The sequence below is a fragment of the Zootoca vivipara genome, chromosome 5 (genome assembly GCF_965207765.1).
Source record: "Zootoca vivipara chromosome 5, rZooViv2.hap1.1, whole genome shotgun sequence".
NCBI classification, from domain to species: domain Eukaryota; kingdom Metazoa; phylum Chordata; class Lepidosauria; order Squamata; family Lacertidae; genus Zootoca; species Zootoca vivipara.
In genome coordinates this window covers 47,999,581-48,020,306 of record NC_142588.1, presented here as the reverse complement: position 1 = coordinate 48,020,306, position 20,726 = coordinate 47,999,581, and the positions used below count along the sequence as shown (strand labels likewise).

Genomic DNA, 20,726 nt, shown 5'->3' with positions numbered 1-20,726 from the left:
GAAGGGTATGTGTGTTGTCCTCTGAAGAGCATGGCCAGAACTGACCCTCCCGTTTTGTGAATGAATGGAAACTCGCTACATCCCCCCAGGACTCCTTGAAACATGAAAGGCCTACCACCACACAAATATATCATGTTGGAAATTCCACTGCCAATAAAACATGGGCTCTGCACCCCCGGGTGCCATAGGAAGTACTGAATCTCCTTCTCCGAGGGCATCGCAGGAGCCATAAGGAGTGCCAGATTCCCACCAATGAAACTTTTTATGTCCCTTACTCTATTAATATCAGAGCTCCAAGGTCAGTAGGGCTGGAAATGGAGTGTGCCACAGGGCCTGCCACTGATAAACTGGATTTGCTTGGCATGCCCCCACATCATAGATTAAACAATGCCAGCCCTGGAACTGGTGTGGCCCATTTCTCTCCCATCACTTCTAAAGGAAACTGAAAAGAATGGAGTTGAACAGTATTTCTCCATGCTCACTTTTGTCCTGCTGGCGCTGGATAACGTAGATGAACCACTTCTGTCTCCCTCAGCCATCTTAGAACTGCAGCGTAAGTGCAATGAAATGGAGAATCCAAGCCCAGGGATTTAATATCATCAGTTCCTGAAAAGACCACTGAACTATACTCGGAGTCCTGTAGTGACTTCATGCTCTTTATTGCAGCTTGTAAAACAGTGAATGAAATGCCCCCCCCCCAAACCTCAGGCCAAGCTTGGTACATAACCACCACCCAATGCCTAGGCCCATCGTGGACAACTGCTCTCCACTTTCCCAAGGGCTACTTACTGTGCTGAGGACAAAACAGAAGAAGAAAACTCTGGGCCAGGATTCCATGCCCTCAGCTCTAGAAAGAGAACTCAGGTTTGAGGTCTCCCTGGTGTAGGCATTAAAAAAAACTACTGTTGGTCCATATTTGGGATCACTTAATTAAATGACCTATTTTATTTGATGCTAGGGAGATTCAGGAGGCCCTCTAACCTGCGTGAAAAATGGCTCTTATTACGTCTATGGAATTGTGAGCTGGGGAGAACACTGTGGGCTAAGACAAAAACCTGGAGTCTATACCCATGTGATAAGATTTCTCAACTGGATTCGTACAAAAATTCAACGCGAGTCTAGCTTTGATATCTAGGAAAGCCCTTCGAAAAATAAATAATGGTAAGCCTAAGACATACTGATATATCTTCCTATTAATCTCAGATAATGAAGTTTTTTCCTCAGTTATCTTTTTGGCATTAAGGTTGAAATCTTATACACACCATCTAACTCACTCTCTTCTTTGTAGAAATGTGTGGGATGATTATGCTTCCACCAGCCATGCCCCAACCTCCTCCTAGCATAAGGGAACAACTTCCAGAAGAACTGTGGGGATATGGGAGTTCTGGACTTTGGGGTCTAGGAGTATACAAGTCATGGGGGATTGTTTGTTACTACCGCTATTAGTTTTAGGGTTGCCTTTGAATATTAATTGGCTTGTGTGTTCATAAGCTTTATGCTTAATTTTCTTTGACGTATTTGAATGAATCGTTGAACTCTTCGCTGTAGTGATGTTAAAAATTGAATTGCATATTATGGTTACTGTACTACTGTATTGAATGTTCATTTTGGTAAGCCTCTTTGAGCCACAAATCTGTGGGAAATGTGGTATTTGAATAAATTGACTGCAAGACTTTATTTTCTGAAAAGGATTTTAAGCACCGAGAATTGCAAGTTCCACTGGATAATTCAAAACATGCCATGTTTTATTCAAAATGCAAACCCTGACACCCTCTATTAGGATTTAGCCTATTGGCTTCGGTTTCACCAGTTTATTATACAATGACACGTGTAACCACGTAGCCTACACTTGGAACGATATGCCTTTTTTTAAAAAAAAAAAATATTTGTTATGTTTTTATGCTCCAATGTGTTCAGGATAGCAGACCTAATCCCCATTTTATCTTGAAAAATGAGTCAGATTCGTAGGCTGAAATATGTTGGCTAGCCCAATATACCTCAGGGAAGCTCGGTTTCATAAACCAAGAAAATCCTATCATTAAAATACCAAAACAATTTTTTTTATGGAAAGTGATTCCTCTTATTTATTTTCAATACAAATAATTTTACTTTCAACAAATCATGTTCATTAATTTTTAGTACAAAGTTGAGCCTGCCAGTCATCTACTACCAATTTCATTTGCTGTCAGGCATAAATACTACATTTCATAATACATACACTTAAAAATTACTTACATGCAAAAAAGTAGAAGAACAATATTAAATTATTTGCGTAGGGTTTCACTGTTGCTTTTTCTTTTAGCAAATTCAACCGCTTTGGTGCAGCCTATGCTTCTGGGGGGTGGGGTGGCTCTACTTGCACAGCAAGCTGAAAAAAGGATGCATTTTCTTAAGACTGATGTCTGTGTTTCAGTTCATTACTTGACATCATTTTTCTCCGCTTGACTTGCAGGATCTCTGCTGCATCAGGATTCACTCTCACTTGTTGGGATCCTTCTCCAGCTGCCTGTTCCTGCCAACCAAAATAGATACGGAATGTGAGCTACTTATGAAGACAAATTTGCAGAATTCCCATTTATTAAAAAGAAACAGTACTTTTTCGGGCAAAACATTAACGCTATGCTAATGCCATCTTTCTGGGGTTGGACGGGTTTGTTAGCTTCAGCATGGTGTTACTTTTAGGGAAGATGCAACTTCTGGGTTACTCCAGCTTCCTCATCCAAAGGCCTCTGTGAGCTTCTTGTAGATGCTTCAGATCAGGGGTTGCCATCGCAGCACTTGTGGGTGCACATACTTCCACAAAGGGCTTCTCAGTTACCTGCAAGCTGCCCTTCCCCACTGATATTAGGCTTGGAAGAAGCATTGTATTGAAGCCAAAAGGTTGTGGTGTGATGTATCCCATAGCCACTTACCTAGCAGTAAGTCCCATTAAACCTCTTAGGAGGCTTGTACAGGATTGCACAGGAACTGACTTTGCAACAAGCACTAGTCCTACAAGCCTTATTCACGTCAGAATGAAGATTTGTGTGATGTAAAAACATAATGAATTCTTCAACTACTGCGTGAGTCTTGCTTTGCAACTAAAATGTTGTATGCCATCTCGTCCCTCCAGCCATGATTCAACAGGCTGACTTTTTTAAAAAGCTTGCAGGACTCTCTACATGTCCTTTATCCATTAATTTGTTGCCTTATTTTTAGAGTTAAAAAAAATAAATAAAAATAAAATAAAATTGGTGACATCAGGGTAAACGAGCCATTCAGTCTATTTCTGCTGCAACCTTACAGCAGAATCTTTTTGCAGAACTCAACCCTAGAAAGGGATGTGTGCTTTTGGAATGAACAGTCATTGGGATGGGCAAAGAGTGTCGTCTAGAAAAGCTCCACTGCTCTAAAAACATTGTGTGTGTCTGCACCCTAAGAGCAGTTGATTCATTTCCCTACCCAATATTGTCTGTGCCTGGTAGGTGTACAGTCAAATCTCGAGTGTCAAATGTAATCCATTCCAGAAGCCCGTTCGGCTTCCGAAACATTTGACAACCGAGGCTCAGCTTCTGATTGGTTGCAAGAGCTTCCTGCCCTCAAGCGGAAGCCGCGTCAGACGTTCGGCTTTCTGAAAAACATTTGAAAACCGAAGCATTAACTTCCTGGTTTTCAGCATTCAGGAACCAAAACGTTCCAAAATGTTCAGGAACCGAGGTTTGACTGTAAACTTTATTCACATAAATTTTTCTACTATTTTTTCTAATAGTAGAAAAAAATACTTTGTAAGGATATGGGCATTAATTAAATCTCACTGCTGATACCTGAAACTGCCTTGTTGAGCAGTTGCCACTAAACTGCTTTTCTATATGACACAGAGTGGGAAACAAGCACTCTGCCTTATGTCTGGGATTCTGCATCCTAGGTGCTTAGAAGGAAAGGGGCTATTCGCTCACGTACAGTTTTCAGATTGTTCTGATCCAAAGTTCCTTGAGGTTCCTGTTCCTGAGCATATGCCAGCTCAGCAGCCCTCCTGGCCATTTCCACTTTGTAGGAACCTGGAGGTGTCCAGCCGACGCCTCTGATCCAGTTCAAATCAGATTTGTACTTGACCTGCAAAACAAATACACAAACCTCACGGAATTAATAAACCGCACACGCTTCAAATCAGATGGGAAGTAAATTGCATAGAACAGAATCTTAGCTATCAGTTTCCTTCACTGTCAGGACTTGATTCATTTATTTCAAACACTAAGAATTCTATAATGATGAGGAGAGGTTTACAAAGTAAGAAGTGAATGGCAGCATGTACAAAAGGCTGTGCATTTCCAGATTGTCAACATTTTTTTCCTTATTATTAACTGAACATCTTTCTTTCTCATCACTGAGCGAATGTTAAAAACATGGGGGCAGTCACTTCTGAAACCTCAGAAATCATATGAGGGCTACTAGAAATCCAAGGAAGAATGGGACAAGTAAACCTATTGTATCTTTCCGGTTTTCTCCAGAACTTCAAATTACTTACTATGGTCCCACCACTTCACAACTCCCTTTGCAGGCAGTGAAAGGAGGGGATGTTCAAATTTTTCAAGGTGGTGGGAAATTGCAAGGTAGGAGAGCAGCTATTCACCCTTAACTAGTCTTCCCCTTTTCTTTCTCCCCCCGCCTCCACTTTTTTCTTGTCACAAGCTGTGGTTAGTAGCAAATATAACTTTTTTCAGTAGCTCATGAACCACCATTTACTTTCCTCAAAACTGCATGGAAGCAGCATTGTTCCAGGGCAATGGGATGCAGGGAGACAGCTGCCTCATCCCTTTGGTCTTTCATTAGCATTTTTCTAATGTGGTTTAACCCAGGTGGCGCTGTGGGTTAAACCACAGTGTCTAGGGCTTGCTGATCAGAAGGTCGGCAGTTCGAATCCCTGCAACGGGGTGAGCTCCTGTTGTTTGGTTCCAGCTCCTGCCCACCTAGCAGTTCAAAAGCACATCAAAGTGCAAGTAGATAAATAGGGACCGCTCCGGCGGGAAGGTAAACGGTGTTTCCGTGCGCTGCTCTGGTTCGCCAGAAGCAGCTTTGTCATGCTGGCCACATGACCTGGAAGCTGTCTGCAGACAAACACCGGCTCCCTTGGCCTATAGAGCGAGATGAGTGCCGCAACCCCAGAGTCGGACACGACTGGACCTAATGGTCCCTTTACATTTACTTTTTGAAAACTATATTATACAAAATGGAGACCTTTAGAAATAAACAGTCCAACCCCTTTACCTTACCAGCCAAATTCTTTAAAATGCATTCTTTTTTAAAAGGGGGGCACTTTATGGATGTTTCAAGGGCAGAGTTTTGGTACAGAGTATAGAGCCCTGGAACAAGACTCTAGCCAGGCACCCCCAAACTCAGCCCTCCAGTTCTTTTGGGACTACAATTCCCATCATCCCCGACCACTGGTCCTGTTAGCTATGGATGATGGGAGTTGTAGCCCCAAAACATCTGGAGGGCCGAGTTTGGGGATATCTGCTCTAGCCTATAGATCAATGCACTTACATCACTCTGGAGGTTGTGTGCTTGCTTAGCATGCTTTAGGTTCAGCTGTTCCGGGTCACAGGTATACTGATGCAGGTGCTGCCTGTAATTGACGTCACTTATCAGCTGTTGACTTTTCTTTGCATGGATAAATCTTGGCTGGTCAATGTGGCTCTTGAACTGCGCTCTGTTTCTGACAAAATCCCTCTTGTATTGGTTGTCACTCTGGAGGTAGCCCATCTTGAGAAAGTGCCTCATTTTTGGATCATCATTCACATTGCGAAATCCAATCTGCTGCCCCCTATCTCTCAGGAAGGCCTCTCTGTATCTGAACTGCAGAGTAGTGAGACAGAGCAAAGACAAAAAGAATTTTTATTCCCTTATTGTAGTGTTTTTGTATAAAGAGCTGTGACTTCCATGTGGACATACATATAACTTTGCTAAATCAGAGTACAAGTATCTACATCCAGAGGGCAGAGCTGCCTTGTTGGAGCAATTTTTAATTGGAAATAAATGGTCATTGGATTTACAGAATATACAGTTGCACCTCTACTTACGAATAACTCTACTTGCGAATGTTTCTACTTACGAATGGAGCTCCGTCCGCCATCTTGGATGCTGTTTAGATAGGATTTTTTCTACTTACGAATTTTTAGATAGGGTTGCTTCTACTTACGATTTTTTTCTCCCAATGCATTTCTATGGGATTCGACTTACAATTTTTTTCAACTTACAAATGTGCATTCGGAACGCATTAAATTCATAAGTAGAGGTACCACTGTACACAGTTTTATTATCAATAGCATACTTAATGATGAATACATTAACAAGCATGTGGATGAAATGGACACCAATGGTGTAAGACAGCTTGCACAGCTCAAAAAAAATGTGACCCATGACTAATGCTCCATTAAATCAATGAGACTTATTAATTCAACAAAATGTATGTGCACCTAAATTCATCTGGATTGCATTCTGGCTTTCTAGCAGTTCCAGATTGGCCTGAAAGAGTTTGAGTGCATGTTCCCCAAGTCTTTGGATACCAGTGTCTCCATTTAAACTGCCAAGGAAAAGTCATGGATTGCATAGGGGCCTGCCATTCCAATAAACTTGTCATGTGATCCTAAGACAGAGTCTTGAATACATACATCACTGGCAATGTCTCTGGAAGCTTTAGCCGTCTGGAAAGGGATGGCATCCAGTCTGAAATCATAGCCAGCTGCCCGTGTCTCCTCCCAAGATGTTTTATAAAGTTTCTGCAGGAAGGAGTTAAGAAAGATGATGCCTTAGTTTACAAGTCTTTTGTTCTTATAGTAATAAATATTTGATTCTAATGGGATCATTTGTGTCTGGGACAGCCATAAAGGCCTTTAAGATTTTCCGACTGCCCTGCAGCCCTTCAACATTCCCACCTACAGAATACTGTACATTGGTTGGAGTCTCATTGGTGGGGAGTCAAAAATACCGAAATTGAGATTTTGTTTTGCATTTCATGCATACATTGATTCCAGCTTATTTGGTTTCTGTTAGACACTTTGATGCATCAGCCACATCAATATTGCATTGACACACTGCCCCTATTCTGTCTTTCGAAACATCTCCTAGTAGCATCTTGGGTTTTGCAGTGTAGGAATGTCAGTGCTACAAGTCTCCACTTTTTGTTACTTCAAGCGTTTCGAATGCTTTCTGTGCTAGCTCCATACCCCTGATGGTTTCATCAACTAATCTAAAATAATGAGCTGCTGGATAAAATATTGGATATGATTGATATGAATAAGATGCAAATTTTGAAGATAAGAAGTCTCATTTCAGTCCCAAGGGTTTATATCACAGTGTCTGAAGTTATTGTGATACTGCGTCATTGTCCTGCCCAAGAGATGTTTCTCAAGTTTAGCCATTCAGCTTAGGAGAAATAAAATAAATAAATAAAATATTTTTGTACATAGGTGCAAGGATGCTAATGAGCAGATACACAGCCTACTTTGGTGAGGGTCTACTTTGGTGAGGGCACATTCTCTAAAACAGCGGTTCCCTAACTCTAGCCTATGGACCACTGGTGGTCTGTGGGCTTCATTTAGGTGGCCCGTGGCATGTCTGCATTAAATATACATATTGATTTTCAATTGTATTTTTATTCTACTTTTATTTTATTTTATCTGCTTATTTTACTTCTTATGTGGTATTTTATTGTATTGCGGTTTGAATTCTATGGAATGCAAGTTATAATACAATCAAATACAATGTAAGAAAAAAAGCAAAAGCAAAAACAAACCCAATTTAAAATCATACAGCGTCTAGCACAGCATGTACAAATTGCTACAACAGGCAGAAGAAGAAAAAAAAATCATTACGTGGTCTGCCAGCAATTTTTTAAGTGGTCTGTGGTAATGATCCCAGGCCTCCAACTCATTATTACTTACTGACCAAATAATGTTTATTTACTATGTGACTGCGATAAAAATGTACCTATGAAGGCATGGAGATTGGAAATGCAAGAACTGGGACAATCCACACTTCCCAGTGGGCTTGCAACTTCTAATAAACATACTTAGAGCCCCCGATCAAATTCTTGAATTATTTCCTCCCAGATCCAGGGTCCCATAATCATGACAGTAGAATCCAAAATTATCCCAAATGAGATAATATGGGAGGCATTCCATCCAAAAATGACCGCAGGTGGCACATTTAAAGGGCAAATCTAGATAGATTCTTAAATTTATTTAGAATAATCAGGGTATGAAAATTTGGAATCACAAGCCCTTTGGGGTGGAAGGGAATCAGGTGGGCAAAGTCACACGGCTGCCTGGAAGACCAGTGGTTCCTCCTCAGCTGTGTCATAAGTCCAAATCTGGAGTGTCTCTTGCCATAAGAGCTTCTATCTTGCAACCACCAGCAAGTCCTAGCCATTTCCTGCCTCTTCCTCTCTTCTCTCTTTTTAATCTGCCAAAGCTTTTGCCTTGCTGCTGCGGATCATTCTGTAACACAGGTCCTTTGATCTGAAACCCCATGCATCATTTTACTTTATCACAGTTTGCACAGCTTTTGCACTCATCCTCACACATTACATTCATTTGATTTACAGCTATCTTTGCAGTTTTACAAATACCAATGTGGTTTTTGTGTGTGTTGTAAGGTCAGTCTCTCTCAACAGCTTTCTGTGTGTGGTGTCTGATCCAATTGTATATCTACCAAAAACAGTTTCATTTTTAATGAGAGGCCCCCAACTCTTCCATCTCCCCATGCTCTCCCTGGCTGTTTCAGTTCAGATACATGCTGATCCATTTGAATGTTTTGAGAAGAAATGGTACATATCGGACTTACAACTGTGACATTCATCTGTGCATGGCAATACAGTTCTAACTGCATGAGCAATACATCTCACTCATTCTTTTCTTCTAACAGGAGAGTAAAGGTTTGTCAATGCACAATGCTCTTTCTATTTTGATTTCCAGTAGCTGACTAAATGCACCTTTTAATGTAATTTAATGTAACATAATTCCTCTAAAAGTACTGTAATTTGTGCAAGAAATAAAATTGCGAATTAATACACATGAAACGACTATATTCCTTTTTGAAACAATGCAACCTAGACTAAATAAAAATAAAAAATTATCTACAAAATGGAATTACTGGGACAAGTGACGGCCAGACGTATTCCTGGTACGTATGAAGTCAAAATACAACTACAGTGGTGCCTTGCTAGACAAATTTAATTCGTTCCACAGGTCTTTTCTTATAACGGAAAATTCGTCTAGCGAATCCCATAGGAATGCATTGAATTTTTTTTTGCCCATAGGAACGCATTAATTGAATTTCAATGCATTCCTATGGGAAACCGCGATTCGCTAGACGAATTTTTCGTAAAACGCATTCATCTAGCGAGGCAACCTCCACTAGAAAAAAACCTTTCGTTAAGCGGAAATTTCGTTAAGCAGGGCATTCGTTAAGCGAGGCACCACTGTAATTGTAGCTGTGTTCATTCACAAAACCCATCACCTGAAATGAAAAGATCTGTCACTTACATCACTGAGATGGAGCGCATTGAGACGTGCCCTTATGAAGTCAGGATGGTCAGGAGGCAGAGTATATGCGTGCATGGATTCCAAGTGCGCGGCTCGGTACAGCCTCTGACAAACCAAATGACATTAATTACTTTCACAATTTCTACAACGATAACAAAAATCTCTTTTCAGCAAGAGCTACAGTACACAATGCATATAGTATTAAATTATACCTATGCTTACTAAAGGTGCCTTAAGACAAGCTATTGCTTGACTTTCAATATCACGCTCTTCCAATCATTTCACCTGTTAAGCAGTTCAGTTTGCCACACAGAACAATCCCCCGCTTTCTTCCCCTGTGCACCATTCTGGGGGTTCTGTCCACCCCCACTCCACCACCCCCCGAGCCAATTTCAGGGGACATATGGGAGGAAAGCTTTGTTGCAGGACTCATTAGGTAAATCCTGCCATAAATATTTGCACTGGTTTTTAATTGTACTTTTAATGCTGCTTTTATTTCTTATGCTGTATTCCATTGTATTGCAATTTGAATGTAATCAGATAAAATACAATGAAAGGGGGGAAAGAAGCAATAGAATACAATTGAGAATTGTTCAGCATCTAGCACAGTACACCTAAATCACAATAACGGGCAGAAAAATAATTAAGTGGTCTGCCAATACCATCAATGATTTTCAAGTGGTCCATGGAAAAATAAGGTTTGGGAACCACTGCTCTACACCATAAAAAATGTTTAACTTACGTCATTGCACTGAAGGTAGCTATTTTTAGCATGGAGGAAGTCCAGAGAATCGGTCACTGTGGTGAACTTGAGACTATCTGGTTTCTGACGATACTTTGTCTATAAATGGGAATATAAAACATGCAATAAAGATTGGAGTTAAAAACAGAATATTTCATATGTGTGACAGCAGATGTAGAAATAATACATAAATGTGTGTTTTATTACGTATTGTATAGGATCATATATATATATATATATATATATATATATATATATATATATATGTATATATACCATTTAAGAAACATTGAGAATGTTTGCTCTCTCTATGTCTCTGCTGAAATAGCCTGCCCAAAATAAATGCATATATAATTTGACTATATCCAGAGATCCCCAATGGATTTGGTTTTGTCAGAAGGGTATACAAACGGGAAAATGTCATTTTCAACACTTGTCTTTACTGTGCAATTGTCCAAAATGATTCCAATACTGTTCAATTGTCCAAAATGATTCCAATATGGCAGTGATGCACAGAGAAAAACACATAGTTTTGACTGGGCAAAGAGAAATCTGTACCCAAAATGTCATCCTGTTAGATCTCCAATCCACATTTAGGACATTTTCTCTGTTAATAAGCTATGCTGATCACGATAGAACCACTCTCCACCGACTTCGCTGTCAGTTTCAAGTATGCAATTTTCAAAACTATGTTATCAGCTGCTTAGCATTCCATTGCCGAGTTTGCCGTCTTTATTTATTGCTATGTGTTTTTGTTGTCGAAGAGTCTCCTGTTCAGGGTAGAATATATGCAGCAGGGTGTCACAGGTGGACTCCTATCTTGTGTACTGCTCTTTGGTAACGTACAACTGTTGTATAAACAGGCTCCCACATCAAAAGGAAATGCTAAGCTACATCCATAAGTGTCATGTAACAAGGAGCCTTGATGGTAAACAATTCCTACAGACGTACCATCCCATGAAAGATTTATCAGTACCTCACTGATGAGTTCTCCAGCCTTCTTTACATTCTCTATCTGAGGGGATCTCAGAGCCTCCCAGCTAACCCCCTTCATGAAGTTCAGGTCTGATTTGTAGCGAAACTGCCAAACAAACAAACAAAAAACAAGCTTAGACTTCATCAGATTTTTTTGTTTTTTGTTGTTGGCCTAGCGATGACTCGAGTTGCATTAAAAAAAAAAATCTTGCCTTTTCCATGCATACATCATCTCATTGAGCCAAGCTTCTTTGCATTCATCCATTCCTTTTGGAATTAAATAATGCATCATATACAAGATACAAAAGGAGCTCCCACAACTGAATCAACATAACCGTAAGCAAGAAGGGATGCCACCTGTTGGCACTGAAACCTCTACAAAGCTATTTTAAGAGGAAGGAGCAATTCAGGGGTGCAAATTGTTTTGCGCAAAATCAACACAAGTATTCGTTACTCAGTTACTCAGCTGGTTGTGGTTGCTTCTTATTAAAAGTGGAGATTTTACAGCGAGCTAAAAGAAATTGGGGTGACAACTTAAGCTAGGTGTTGTACAATGTGATTCAATAAGATTGCCAGGAAGCCCTTTCTCAAGAATTCCACTGATGGGGCTCCTTAAGTGTATCCCCCCTATACCTGTGGCCTGAAGCCAAAACTTGGATAGTTAAACTATCGGCAGCATATCCTTTATAAATATTCTGCCTAGTAGTTAATATCCAAGTGTAAAAGTCCATGTCTCTATCAAAGCACAGCAGAAAGAAGTTTGAAGCACCTCTTAATGCAATCGCCAAACCTCATGTTAATGGGTGGCTTTATAGTTTCGGATCTCCCAGTTTCTGCAGCAGATTGCCTTTGTCTCACCTCAGGAAAAGAACAAAGGCAATTGGCACATTTGTTACACTTAGAGGAAAATCCAACAGGGATTCTTCCGTTTTCTCGAAGGCTTTCATTGACGAGATAAAGCATACAGAGCTCTTTCAAGTTGCCTTTTGTTGCAATATAGAGTTGAGTCTTACAGTAAAGTAAGGCAAACAGGTTGCAGACACGCTTGGGCTTTGATCGAGGCCTAGGTTCCTATCAATGGCATTTCCACTGTTCATCTAGACAAGCTTCTGTGATTGGTTTTGAATGGAACAATAGCCGCCCCGTAACATTCTGAGCTCAATTAGCCACAGAATCCCTAAAGCCATGTAGGCATATGTGGGATTTGACAGGCACATTTTTGAAGCAAATAGTTGACTTTCTTTCTCACTCATCAATCCACTGCATCGGTTCACTGTGCACCCCCTCCCCTTTTGGCTAATCAGTCACAAAATCAAACAGGCCATCACCTAGTGAGTACAGTGGAACCTCGGTTTATGAACACCTCGGTTTATGAATTTTCGGTTTATGAACGCCGCGGACCCATCTGGAACGGATTAATTCACTTTCCATTACTTTTAATGGGAAAATTCGCTTCAGTTTATGAACGCTTCAGTTTATGAACAGACTTCCGGAACCAATTACACCCATGTTTCAGTTTATGAACGCTTCAGTTTAAGTACTTCACGGACCCGTCTGGAACGGATTAATCCACTTTCCATTACTTTCAATGGAAAAGTTCGCTTCAGTTTATGAACGGTTACTCCGCGGACCGTCTGGAACGGATTAATCCACTTTCCATTACTTTCAATGGGAAAGTTCGCTTCAGTTTATGAACGCTTCAGTTTATGAACAGACTTCCGGAACCAATTGTGTTCATAAACCGAGGTACCACTGTACTATTTATATTAAGGTCTAAGCAGTATCTTTCTTTACCTCGCTCTGCAACAGGTGGGCTCTCTTGGCCCACTTCATCTTCAAGTCCTCGGGGAGCACTGTATATTCGTGCAGCCTCTTCCTGTAATCCTGGTCACTCGCTAGGTTCTGGGCCTTCCTGGCATGGACCAGGTTCACCATGTCCAAAGGCAGGTGGTACTGAGAACTGGTATCTCGGGATCCTTTCCTGTACTCTTGCTCACTCTGTAGCTTTGCAGCATACAAACAGTGCAACAGGTTGGTATCATCCAAAACGCTCTTGGCACCTATGTGCTTCCCTCTCTCCTTAACAAAGGTATGCTTATATTCAAGCTGCAAAAGGAAAGGAAATGTTGTTTAGCTCGCATTCATGCCTTTTAGATCCTTTAAAAGTAGGTATTATGCCTAGGTAACTGTGAGATAGAGAAAGAGAGACATGGAAAAGAGAATTAGCAATGTAAAATTCAACGCAAGAGACACATGCAATTCACATTACAGGTCTATCTTTCCTTCCTTTGCATCTTTCATTCACAGCTCTCAACAACCATATTCCATATTCCTATGTTTTAGTGAAAGTGGTATCTCTGCAGCCAAAATACTAATTCTTTTAACGGATGGATTGGGCAATAGGGGACATACCATGTTCAGATAAACATGGAACAGCCAGGACTGGATGTAACTTTCCTTACACTGAGACAACAGTTTGAGAGTCAACAGAGAGAGTCTGACATTCTTACGGAGTTCTCTCAACAAACAACTTTCCCATTGGACTTTGGCAGCAGCAACGGTCTCAAAGCTGGCGCACACAACTTCTGGTGTTGCTCGGCACAGCCAGGACTGAACCTCGGGGCTGAAGTCCTAGGGCTGTACCACATGACCACCTAGAGTATTGTGGATGACAGAGACAGTTCAGCATCAGCACCTAGGCTGGCCATAGGCATACAGGGCCCACCAGAGCACCTCCTATTTGCATTTTTTTTATATAACATTTTATACTCAGGTGACATCCAGTTAGGCATGGACATGATTAAAGAGTCTCATTTTAATATTTTTACTTTAAACGATATTACATATCTTTTCTTATGGCAAAATGGTGCTCGTTCCCAAATACAAGCAAGTAGCATCAGGAGGAAAGAAGCTAATACCATTTTATGTCCGCAGTCATGGCGGTGATATGATTTAAGACAGTTGTATTTTTTTAATGCAGAAATGCTCAGAATGTATCTTTATGTTTTGTTTGGTATTTTACTGTAATGTATCAGGAGTTGTGAGGCATGGGCTGCAATGTGTGGAGGGGGAGAAGAGAAATGTTAATGGTGTGCTTCACAACTCAGGTAATGCACATGGTCATCTAAAATCCCCAACCCCCACGCAAGACCCTTAAGCCCAGAGTCTAAAATCATCTAGATGTACCACTGTTGGGTGCAGCCTAAATGCTTGATTTTCTAAGGGATTTTTCAGAAAAGTTGACAATTACCTTTGGCTGCTAATGCTTAGTATCTCTAAATTCATTGGTATAAAATGAATGCAGAACGACATCCAAACCGATACACCAATACTCCGAGCCCTTTCATGCATGCTTAACTTTATTTTTCTTTCGTTGCCCCTAATTGCTTTGGTGGACTATTCAAGGAAATAAAGGAATGGATTAAAAATTTGCCTAGACAGGTAGTATTTTGGATACTTTGGATAAATTGGAACTGAGTATCCAGAGATACATTTTCCTTCTCCAATTCCCATCGCAAGATCTTCAGCATGCCTGGGCTTCTGATTAACAGTGACTCTTTTTTTTTTTAATTCACACAAAGAATCTCATTCATAACTAATATATTCTGTCTCACACCCTTGTCTCACATGATTATGGTGCTGCTTTAATTCGGTATAATCTGCTTTAGACGATGTAGTACATGAAGTTAACAAAAATCAGGCAAGATGGATGGCTGCATAATTCAACTCACATCACTGGCAATTTCTCTTGAGGCCTTGGCAGTCTGGAAAGGGATTGCTTCCATTGTCAGCTTGTAGCCTTGAGCGCGGAGATTATGCCAAGATTCCCTGTATTTTGCCTAAAGTGGAAATGGCAACTTTAAATTTTAAAATGCAAGTAAATTGACAGAAGGAACCTTCTCTTGGTTGTTGTATAGAGTGAGCAAGCACGTCTAGATTTTCTTTTTCTTTTCTTCTTTACTCTATTGTAGGAAGCCCCAATCAAAGCAAATACAGTCACAACAATGCAGTTAAAAAATGACAACCGTTTGGGCATGGTATTGTCCTTGCAGCATGTGTGCAGAATGGTAAGTGCCAGTGATGACAACTCAAGCAAAGGCTTGACACAGGGCAAGTGAGGAAGCCATGGCCAGCTTCTTAATGCAAGGACCCCTGCACATCATGCCAGTTCCTCACAACAGTAAAGGGGGGGACCTGAGTCAGGGAAAGGGGCCAGGAAGGAATCTTATTGTCTTCAATTATTGAACTGCGTTCTGTGCTGGCAGGAGGATTCTGCCTCCATAGCTTGGGTTGGACATCACAGAGTCCTTAGCAACCATATAGCCAATATGACAACATGGAGCTGCACTGGATCTTGAAGATAGTGGAGGTGTACTACTAACCCCCTCTATCACCCAGAAGCTATTAGGTAGGTAAACAAAGCCTGCCTTCTTTTCTCCTTACTTGTCCTTTGGCTACTGCAGCTTCCATCCTCTCACGTCAAGTTTATTGATATACTCTGAAATTGCTGCACTCATTATTATTATTTATTGAATTCATATACCACCCTATACCCGGAGGTCTCAGGGCGGTTCAAAGAATAACTGATACCATAATTATAATATCATTACAATATCATAATTTATATCATTACAAAAGCTATCATCAATGCAGTCTTTAATTTCTAGCCACACGTTACACCAGAAGATATTTATTGATTTATTACATTTATATACCACCTTTATGTTCCAAAAATCTCAAGGTGGTGTACATGGTTCTCCACCTCCCTATTTCATCCTCACAACAAACCTGTGTAAGAGATGGCGACCAGCCCAAGGTGAGCTTCATCTCTGAGTGGGGATTTGAACCCTAGTCTCCCAGGTCATAGTCCCAACACTCTAAAAGTCACCATTTGTTTACCTGATCAAGCACTTACCTCACTGAGATTGATAGCATTTGTTCTTGCCCTTTCAAATTCAGGCAGGCCCAACGTCACGGTGCAGTGATGCAAAGTGTCCTCCCCTGCTGCCTTGTAGAGGCGCTAGGATAGATTTAAATGAAAATGAATGAATACATTTATACTAGCATGCTGGATTTCTTTCTTTTTCTGAGAAATTGTCTGACAGTGCAGCTGTGTGCGCATCTACTCAGAAGGAAGTCCCATTAAGTTCAATGGGACTTACTCTCAGGTGTCTATGTACAGAACTGCAGCCTTGCAGAGTTGAATGCTTCACCGTAAATTGTTTTGCCTTAAAAAAGTCTAGCCACAGAGGGTGCATATTAGTCAGCTGTATGTTTTTGGAGCCCAGCTCCCATCCTCCCAGCCAGCATGGCCAGCTGGACAGTTGATGAGAGTCCAAGAGCAGCTGGGGGGAACTAAGTTGTCTACCCCAGGATAAATGATTGCATACACCCATCTCTATAAAATAAAATTAAAATTAAAAAATTCCTTCCAGTAGCACCTTAGAGACCAACTAAGTTTGTCATTGGTATGAGCTTTCGTGTGCATGCACACTTCTTTAGATATCTGAAGAAGTGTGCATGCACACAAAAGCTCATACCAATGACAAACATAGTTGGTCTCTAAGGTGCTACTGGAAGGAATTTTTCTATTTGATTTTTATTTTATTTTCGACAGCAGACCAACACGGCTACCTACCTGTAACTAGACCCATCTCTATAAACATTCACAGGTTTAAAAAGGCTTTTTTAAAGTGTTTTTTTAAGAAGCACAGGGTTCAATAGTGCATGGCAAATATCTAAAAAGCTATATAGCCCAGCTAAGGTCTGCACTGCGATCAAAGAGGCGCCCCTGCTTTTTTCTCATGCAGGGTGGGCAGCTTACCAGCAATTCCCGCACACAATCCAATATGGCTTCTGATGCTGAAAGAAAGTACTTGCTTTGGAAATAATCTGGGGCACTGTTGTAGTCCATCAAAATGCTTTAATTAACTAGTCTAACAGATGCCACAAAATGAGTTGCTGAGGGCTACAAACCGACGAAAGCAAGGCTGACTTATGTCAAACACTGGTATGAGCCAGCATCAAAATCAGACTCTGAACTGGCAATAATACATAGAGCTCTGATGGCAGAGGATGTTAACGGGTAACATCCCGTTAACTCTTAGAGCCTTATTTGATGACACCTCTAGGAACATTCAATATTGCTGTGAAAAAAGCCATGAACATTTTTAAAGGAAGCTCACAATTTGGGGGCATGTCAGCTCCCAAATGTTATTCCCCCCCCCTCTCTTTTTTAATGGCATAATGAATTTGCTAGGCCATCTGTATGTTTTTTGAAAAATCAGAAACAAGATTCTTGGCCCCAGGTGCATTAAGTGGGTTCCTGAACGAATTATTCAGCACCTCACACATTAACCATCACGAAGACTGTCCTCCTTGTATGCTCCTTCTTTGCATTTCTTTGCATTATGGCTGCTTTCAAGTACAAAAGGAAAGCCAGTTGCATGAATTCATATCAAATGGCTGCTCTGATTTTTATTTCATTTTTGCCGTTGTTTTCTTTTAAAGGAGCAAATCTGATTGACAAAATGATACTAAATGTTTGTCCAGGAATAATAAAAAATGATCTAACTATGCTAAAGGATAAACCGATGATGCCTTCTTCTCCCCTTTTGATGTATTATATTTCTCAGAGCCTGCTTCCCTACTCCCTCCTCAGCTCATTGCATTTTAAACAGCATATTTTCTGATCCACGTTAGCAGAGCCTACCTCATTAGCAATCATATTGCTGAATTTTGCATGAAGGAGGCCAGGAGAGTCTGTCACCGATGTGTACTTGAAGGAATTCGGCTGCTGACGGTATTTACTCTGAATTCACACACAAAGGAAGAGGAATGCAGAAGCTAAGTTACATTTTGAGATAAGGACATTTTTATTTTTAATGCTCCTGGTGATTTAGACTTTACAATGGGGTCAGCAAAAAAGATTGGTTCGGTGACCTCTATGCCAATTTAATCCCATGCTCCCAACTCACTGCTGGATCCATGTCTATTTATTAAGTTCGGCAGAGACCCCATAAATGAAAGGGCCAGTTGGCAGTACCACTGCTGAAGTGTGCTCACGACCTGTCTCTGGAAGGTGGTTATGGCAGAGATATATAGAAAGAACCAGGCATTTTAAGCTTCTGGGATATATATATATATATATATATATATATATATATATATATATATAATGTGCTAAAATGGTAGGGGCTACTTTAACTATATTGTATTATGCATTGCTCTGGAATCTGTAAGGGTGTAGGATTTTTTATAAAATAAATAAATAAATTGAACGAGTAATTAATTAAGTAAAAATAAAGATGAACTGCTCACATGCAAGCTACCAGGGCCAGGGCAGAGTCTCAATGTGAGAAGAATGTTTTATGTTGTGAGTTACATTTCATCCTGAGTTGCCAGGAATGTTGGTTCATAGTCCACCAAAGGAATAGAGAACAGCAAAACAGAAATAGAAATACACTATTTCCCACTGTATACTAACTATGTCTGGTAAGCCCATGGCTGATAGGGTGCGATGGGCTTATGAAGGGCATTTTGCTGGGAGTGCCTTCAGGCCAGATGGGCTGTTCAGCAGTACTTTTTGTGTTTCGTTTAAGATTTTTAAAACTGGGTACTTTTATTCCGAAAAGGAGAAATTCTGGCTTTCATTACAATTATCAGCATTTTGAGAATGCAATGAGGAATGTGGTTTCAGTGAAATTAGGACTATGTCACAGAGATATGACTTGTGAGCCCAGACAGAAAATGATGGCAGGTCATCATTTTCTAGCAAAGAGGGAAACCTAAGGAAATTCCTGACCAGAAGTATAATATTTCTCAGCTAAAACCAATGGGAATTTCGCTCTTCAACAAGGTTCATGCGAAGCTTGAACTTTTTTTTTGTGTGTGTGTGTGTGTGTGCATGTGGTGTCCTCTGCAAAAGAAAGAAGTCCCAGAAACAAAAGAGACATATGTGATCATTGGAGACAAACTGAGGGCCAAACTAGATGTGATGAGAGTTAATAAAGAAAAAGAAAAAAGAACAGAGATGGGGAGAAGGAGAAATTCTCTCTCCAGGCCACTTATATGGAGCCACCTGGGTTTTGAGAAATGTGATTCTGTGTCTAATAACAGAACACAGCCTCTCTTTCATCTGGAAAGGAACATTTCCTTCCATAAAGGTTCACCCTAATGTACCAACCACTTGGGTCCTGATTACAGAATAGAAAGTTTGTGAAAGTAGTTAGCAAGGTCTGAAAAACCTTGAACTCCACTGAGTTCACCCAGGACATGAATTGAGTGATCAAATAAAGAGGGAGGGTGAGGAAGGGAGCCCACCCTTAATCCAGGGAGTTACTTTGCCAGCCCAGTTTTACACAGACATCTGGCAAACTCTTGTTTGTAGTGAAAAAATCAAAACCCTCTTTTGTTACCTCGCTGATGAGTTCAGAAGCTTTCTTCTTTGCTTCAATCTCTAAGGCCCCTGGTGTAATACAGCCAACTCCTCTCATAAAGTTCAAGTCAGACCTGTATAAATTCTATGGGAAACCAATCAAAAGTAATTTACAATGTGGAATAGGAGAGGCAATATAGCCATCTAAATGTATTCGTTAGAAGTAACATCTGCTACTCAAGACGTCTGTATCATTCGAGCATATTGGAGTTATATTTTCAGATTCTGTGTTCATGTGTTTACTTTGTACATACTTATATCTATTACAGAGAGATGCAGGGAAGGGAAAGAGAGGAAGAGAAGCTCAATATAAATAGTCTATAAGAAAATTGCAGATTATCGCTGTTTTTACCTCCCAAAATAATTTCAGGTGGAAAGACCATTGAAGTGAAACTGTGCAATAAAAACCATTTCTGGTCACTGATACCGAGAGACAGATATACTGTACAGATAGGACAAAGCATAAAATCACACTCTCACAGTCACCCCCCAATGTTAAAGACTTATGAATAACTGCATTTACCTCACTCTGTAATTTATAAGCATTCTTGGCGCACCTCAGCCTAACATCTTCAGACAGAGAAGTATAATCATGAAGCAACTGTCTGTATTCCTGATCACTGACCAAAGACTGGGCTTTTCTGGCATGTACCAGGTTCACCATGTCTAAGGGCAGGCGGTACTGGCATTTCTGAAGGCCAAAAGCTTTCCTGTAATTTACCTAGGGAAGAAAGAAATATTGTTGTTTTGACGCCGTGGCTTAAACCCAAACCTGCTTAACAGTCTATTGAATTTATTTGCTTACAACACATACACAGAACAGCAAGGAAAACTCAGGCAGCCTCATTCTACAGTACATACTGTGCAGTGTGCACATTATACAGACCTCTGGATGGTGACAGTGAAGATGGTTAGGAAATCAGAAATGTTAGGTGTGGTTGTGCGTATATATGTATATAAAACAGTGGTTTTCAACAGGATAAAAACATAAAACCTAACAATAAAATCATAAAAAGTTAAAAATAAATTAAAAACAAACATCAATAGACCA

At 40.4% G+C, this 20,726-nt stretch overlaps 2 protein-coding genes across 4 annotated transcripts in view; one reads left to right on the top strand and one right to left on the bottom strand.

The window, feature by feature from the left end:
- HABP2 (hyaluronan binding protein 2) overlaps window positions 1-2,588 on the top strand; it is a 32,243-nt gene extending 29,655 nt beyond the window's left edge. For both annotated transcript variants that reach the window (XM_035134075.3, XM_088670564.1), the window contains exons 13-14: window positions 959-1,161; window positions 2,453-2,588. In XM_035134075.3, coding sequence (XP_034989966.3) covers window positions 959-1,135 — 177 coding nt within the window. In that variant the 3' untranslated portion in view covers window positions 1,136-1,161; window positions 2,453-2,588. The remainder of the gene's footprint in view (window positions 1-958; window positions 1,162-2,452) is intronic.
- The window catches only part of NRAP (nebulin related anchoring protein), a 62,287-nt gene continuing 43,616 nt past the window's right edge, over window positions 2,056-20,726 (bottom strand). For both annotated transcript variants that reach the window (XM_088670559.1, XM_035134073.3), the window contains 13 exons: window positions 20,199-20,396; window positions 19,656-19,760; window positions 17,951-18,049; window positions 16,154-16,258; window positions 14,970-15,077; window positions 13,033-13,344; window positions 11,240-11,344; window positions 10,264-10,362; window positions 9,522-9,626; window positions 6,648-6,755; window positions 5,521-5,832; window positions 3,940-4,092; window positions 2,056-2,512 (listed from right to left, as the gene is read on the bottom strand). In XM_088670559.1, the coding sequence (XP_088526685.1) occupies window positions 2,390-2,512; window positions 3,940-4,092; window positions 5,521-5,832; window positions 6,648-6,755; window positions 9,522-9,626; window positions 10,264-10,362; window positions 11,240-11,344; window positions 13,033-13,344; window positions 14,970-15,077; window positions 16,154-16,258; window positions 17,951-18,049; window positions 19,656-19,760; window positions 20,199-20,396 (1,932 nt within the window). In that variant the 3' untranslated portion in view covers window positions 2,056-2,389. The remainder of the gene's footprint in view (window positions 2,513-3,939; window positions 4,093-5,520; window positions 5,833-6,647; window positions 6,756-9,521; window positions 9,627-10,263; window positions 10,363-11,239; window positions 11,345-13,032; window positions 13,345-14,969; window positions 15,078-16,153; window positions 16,259-17,950; window positions 18,050-19,655; window positions 19,761-20,198; window positions 20,397-20,726) is intronic.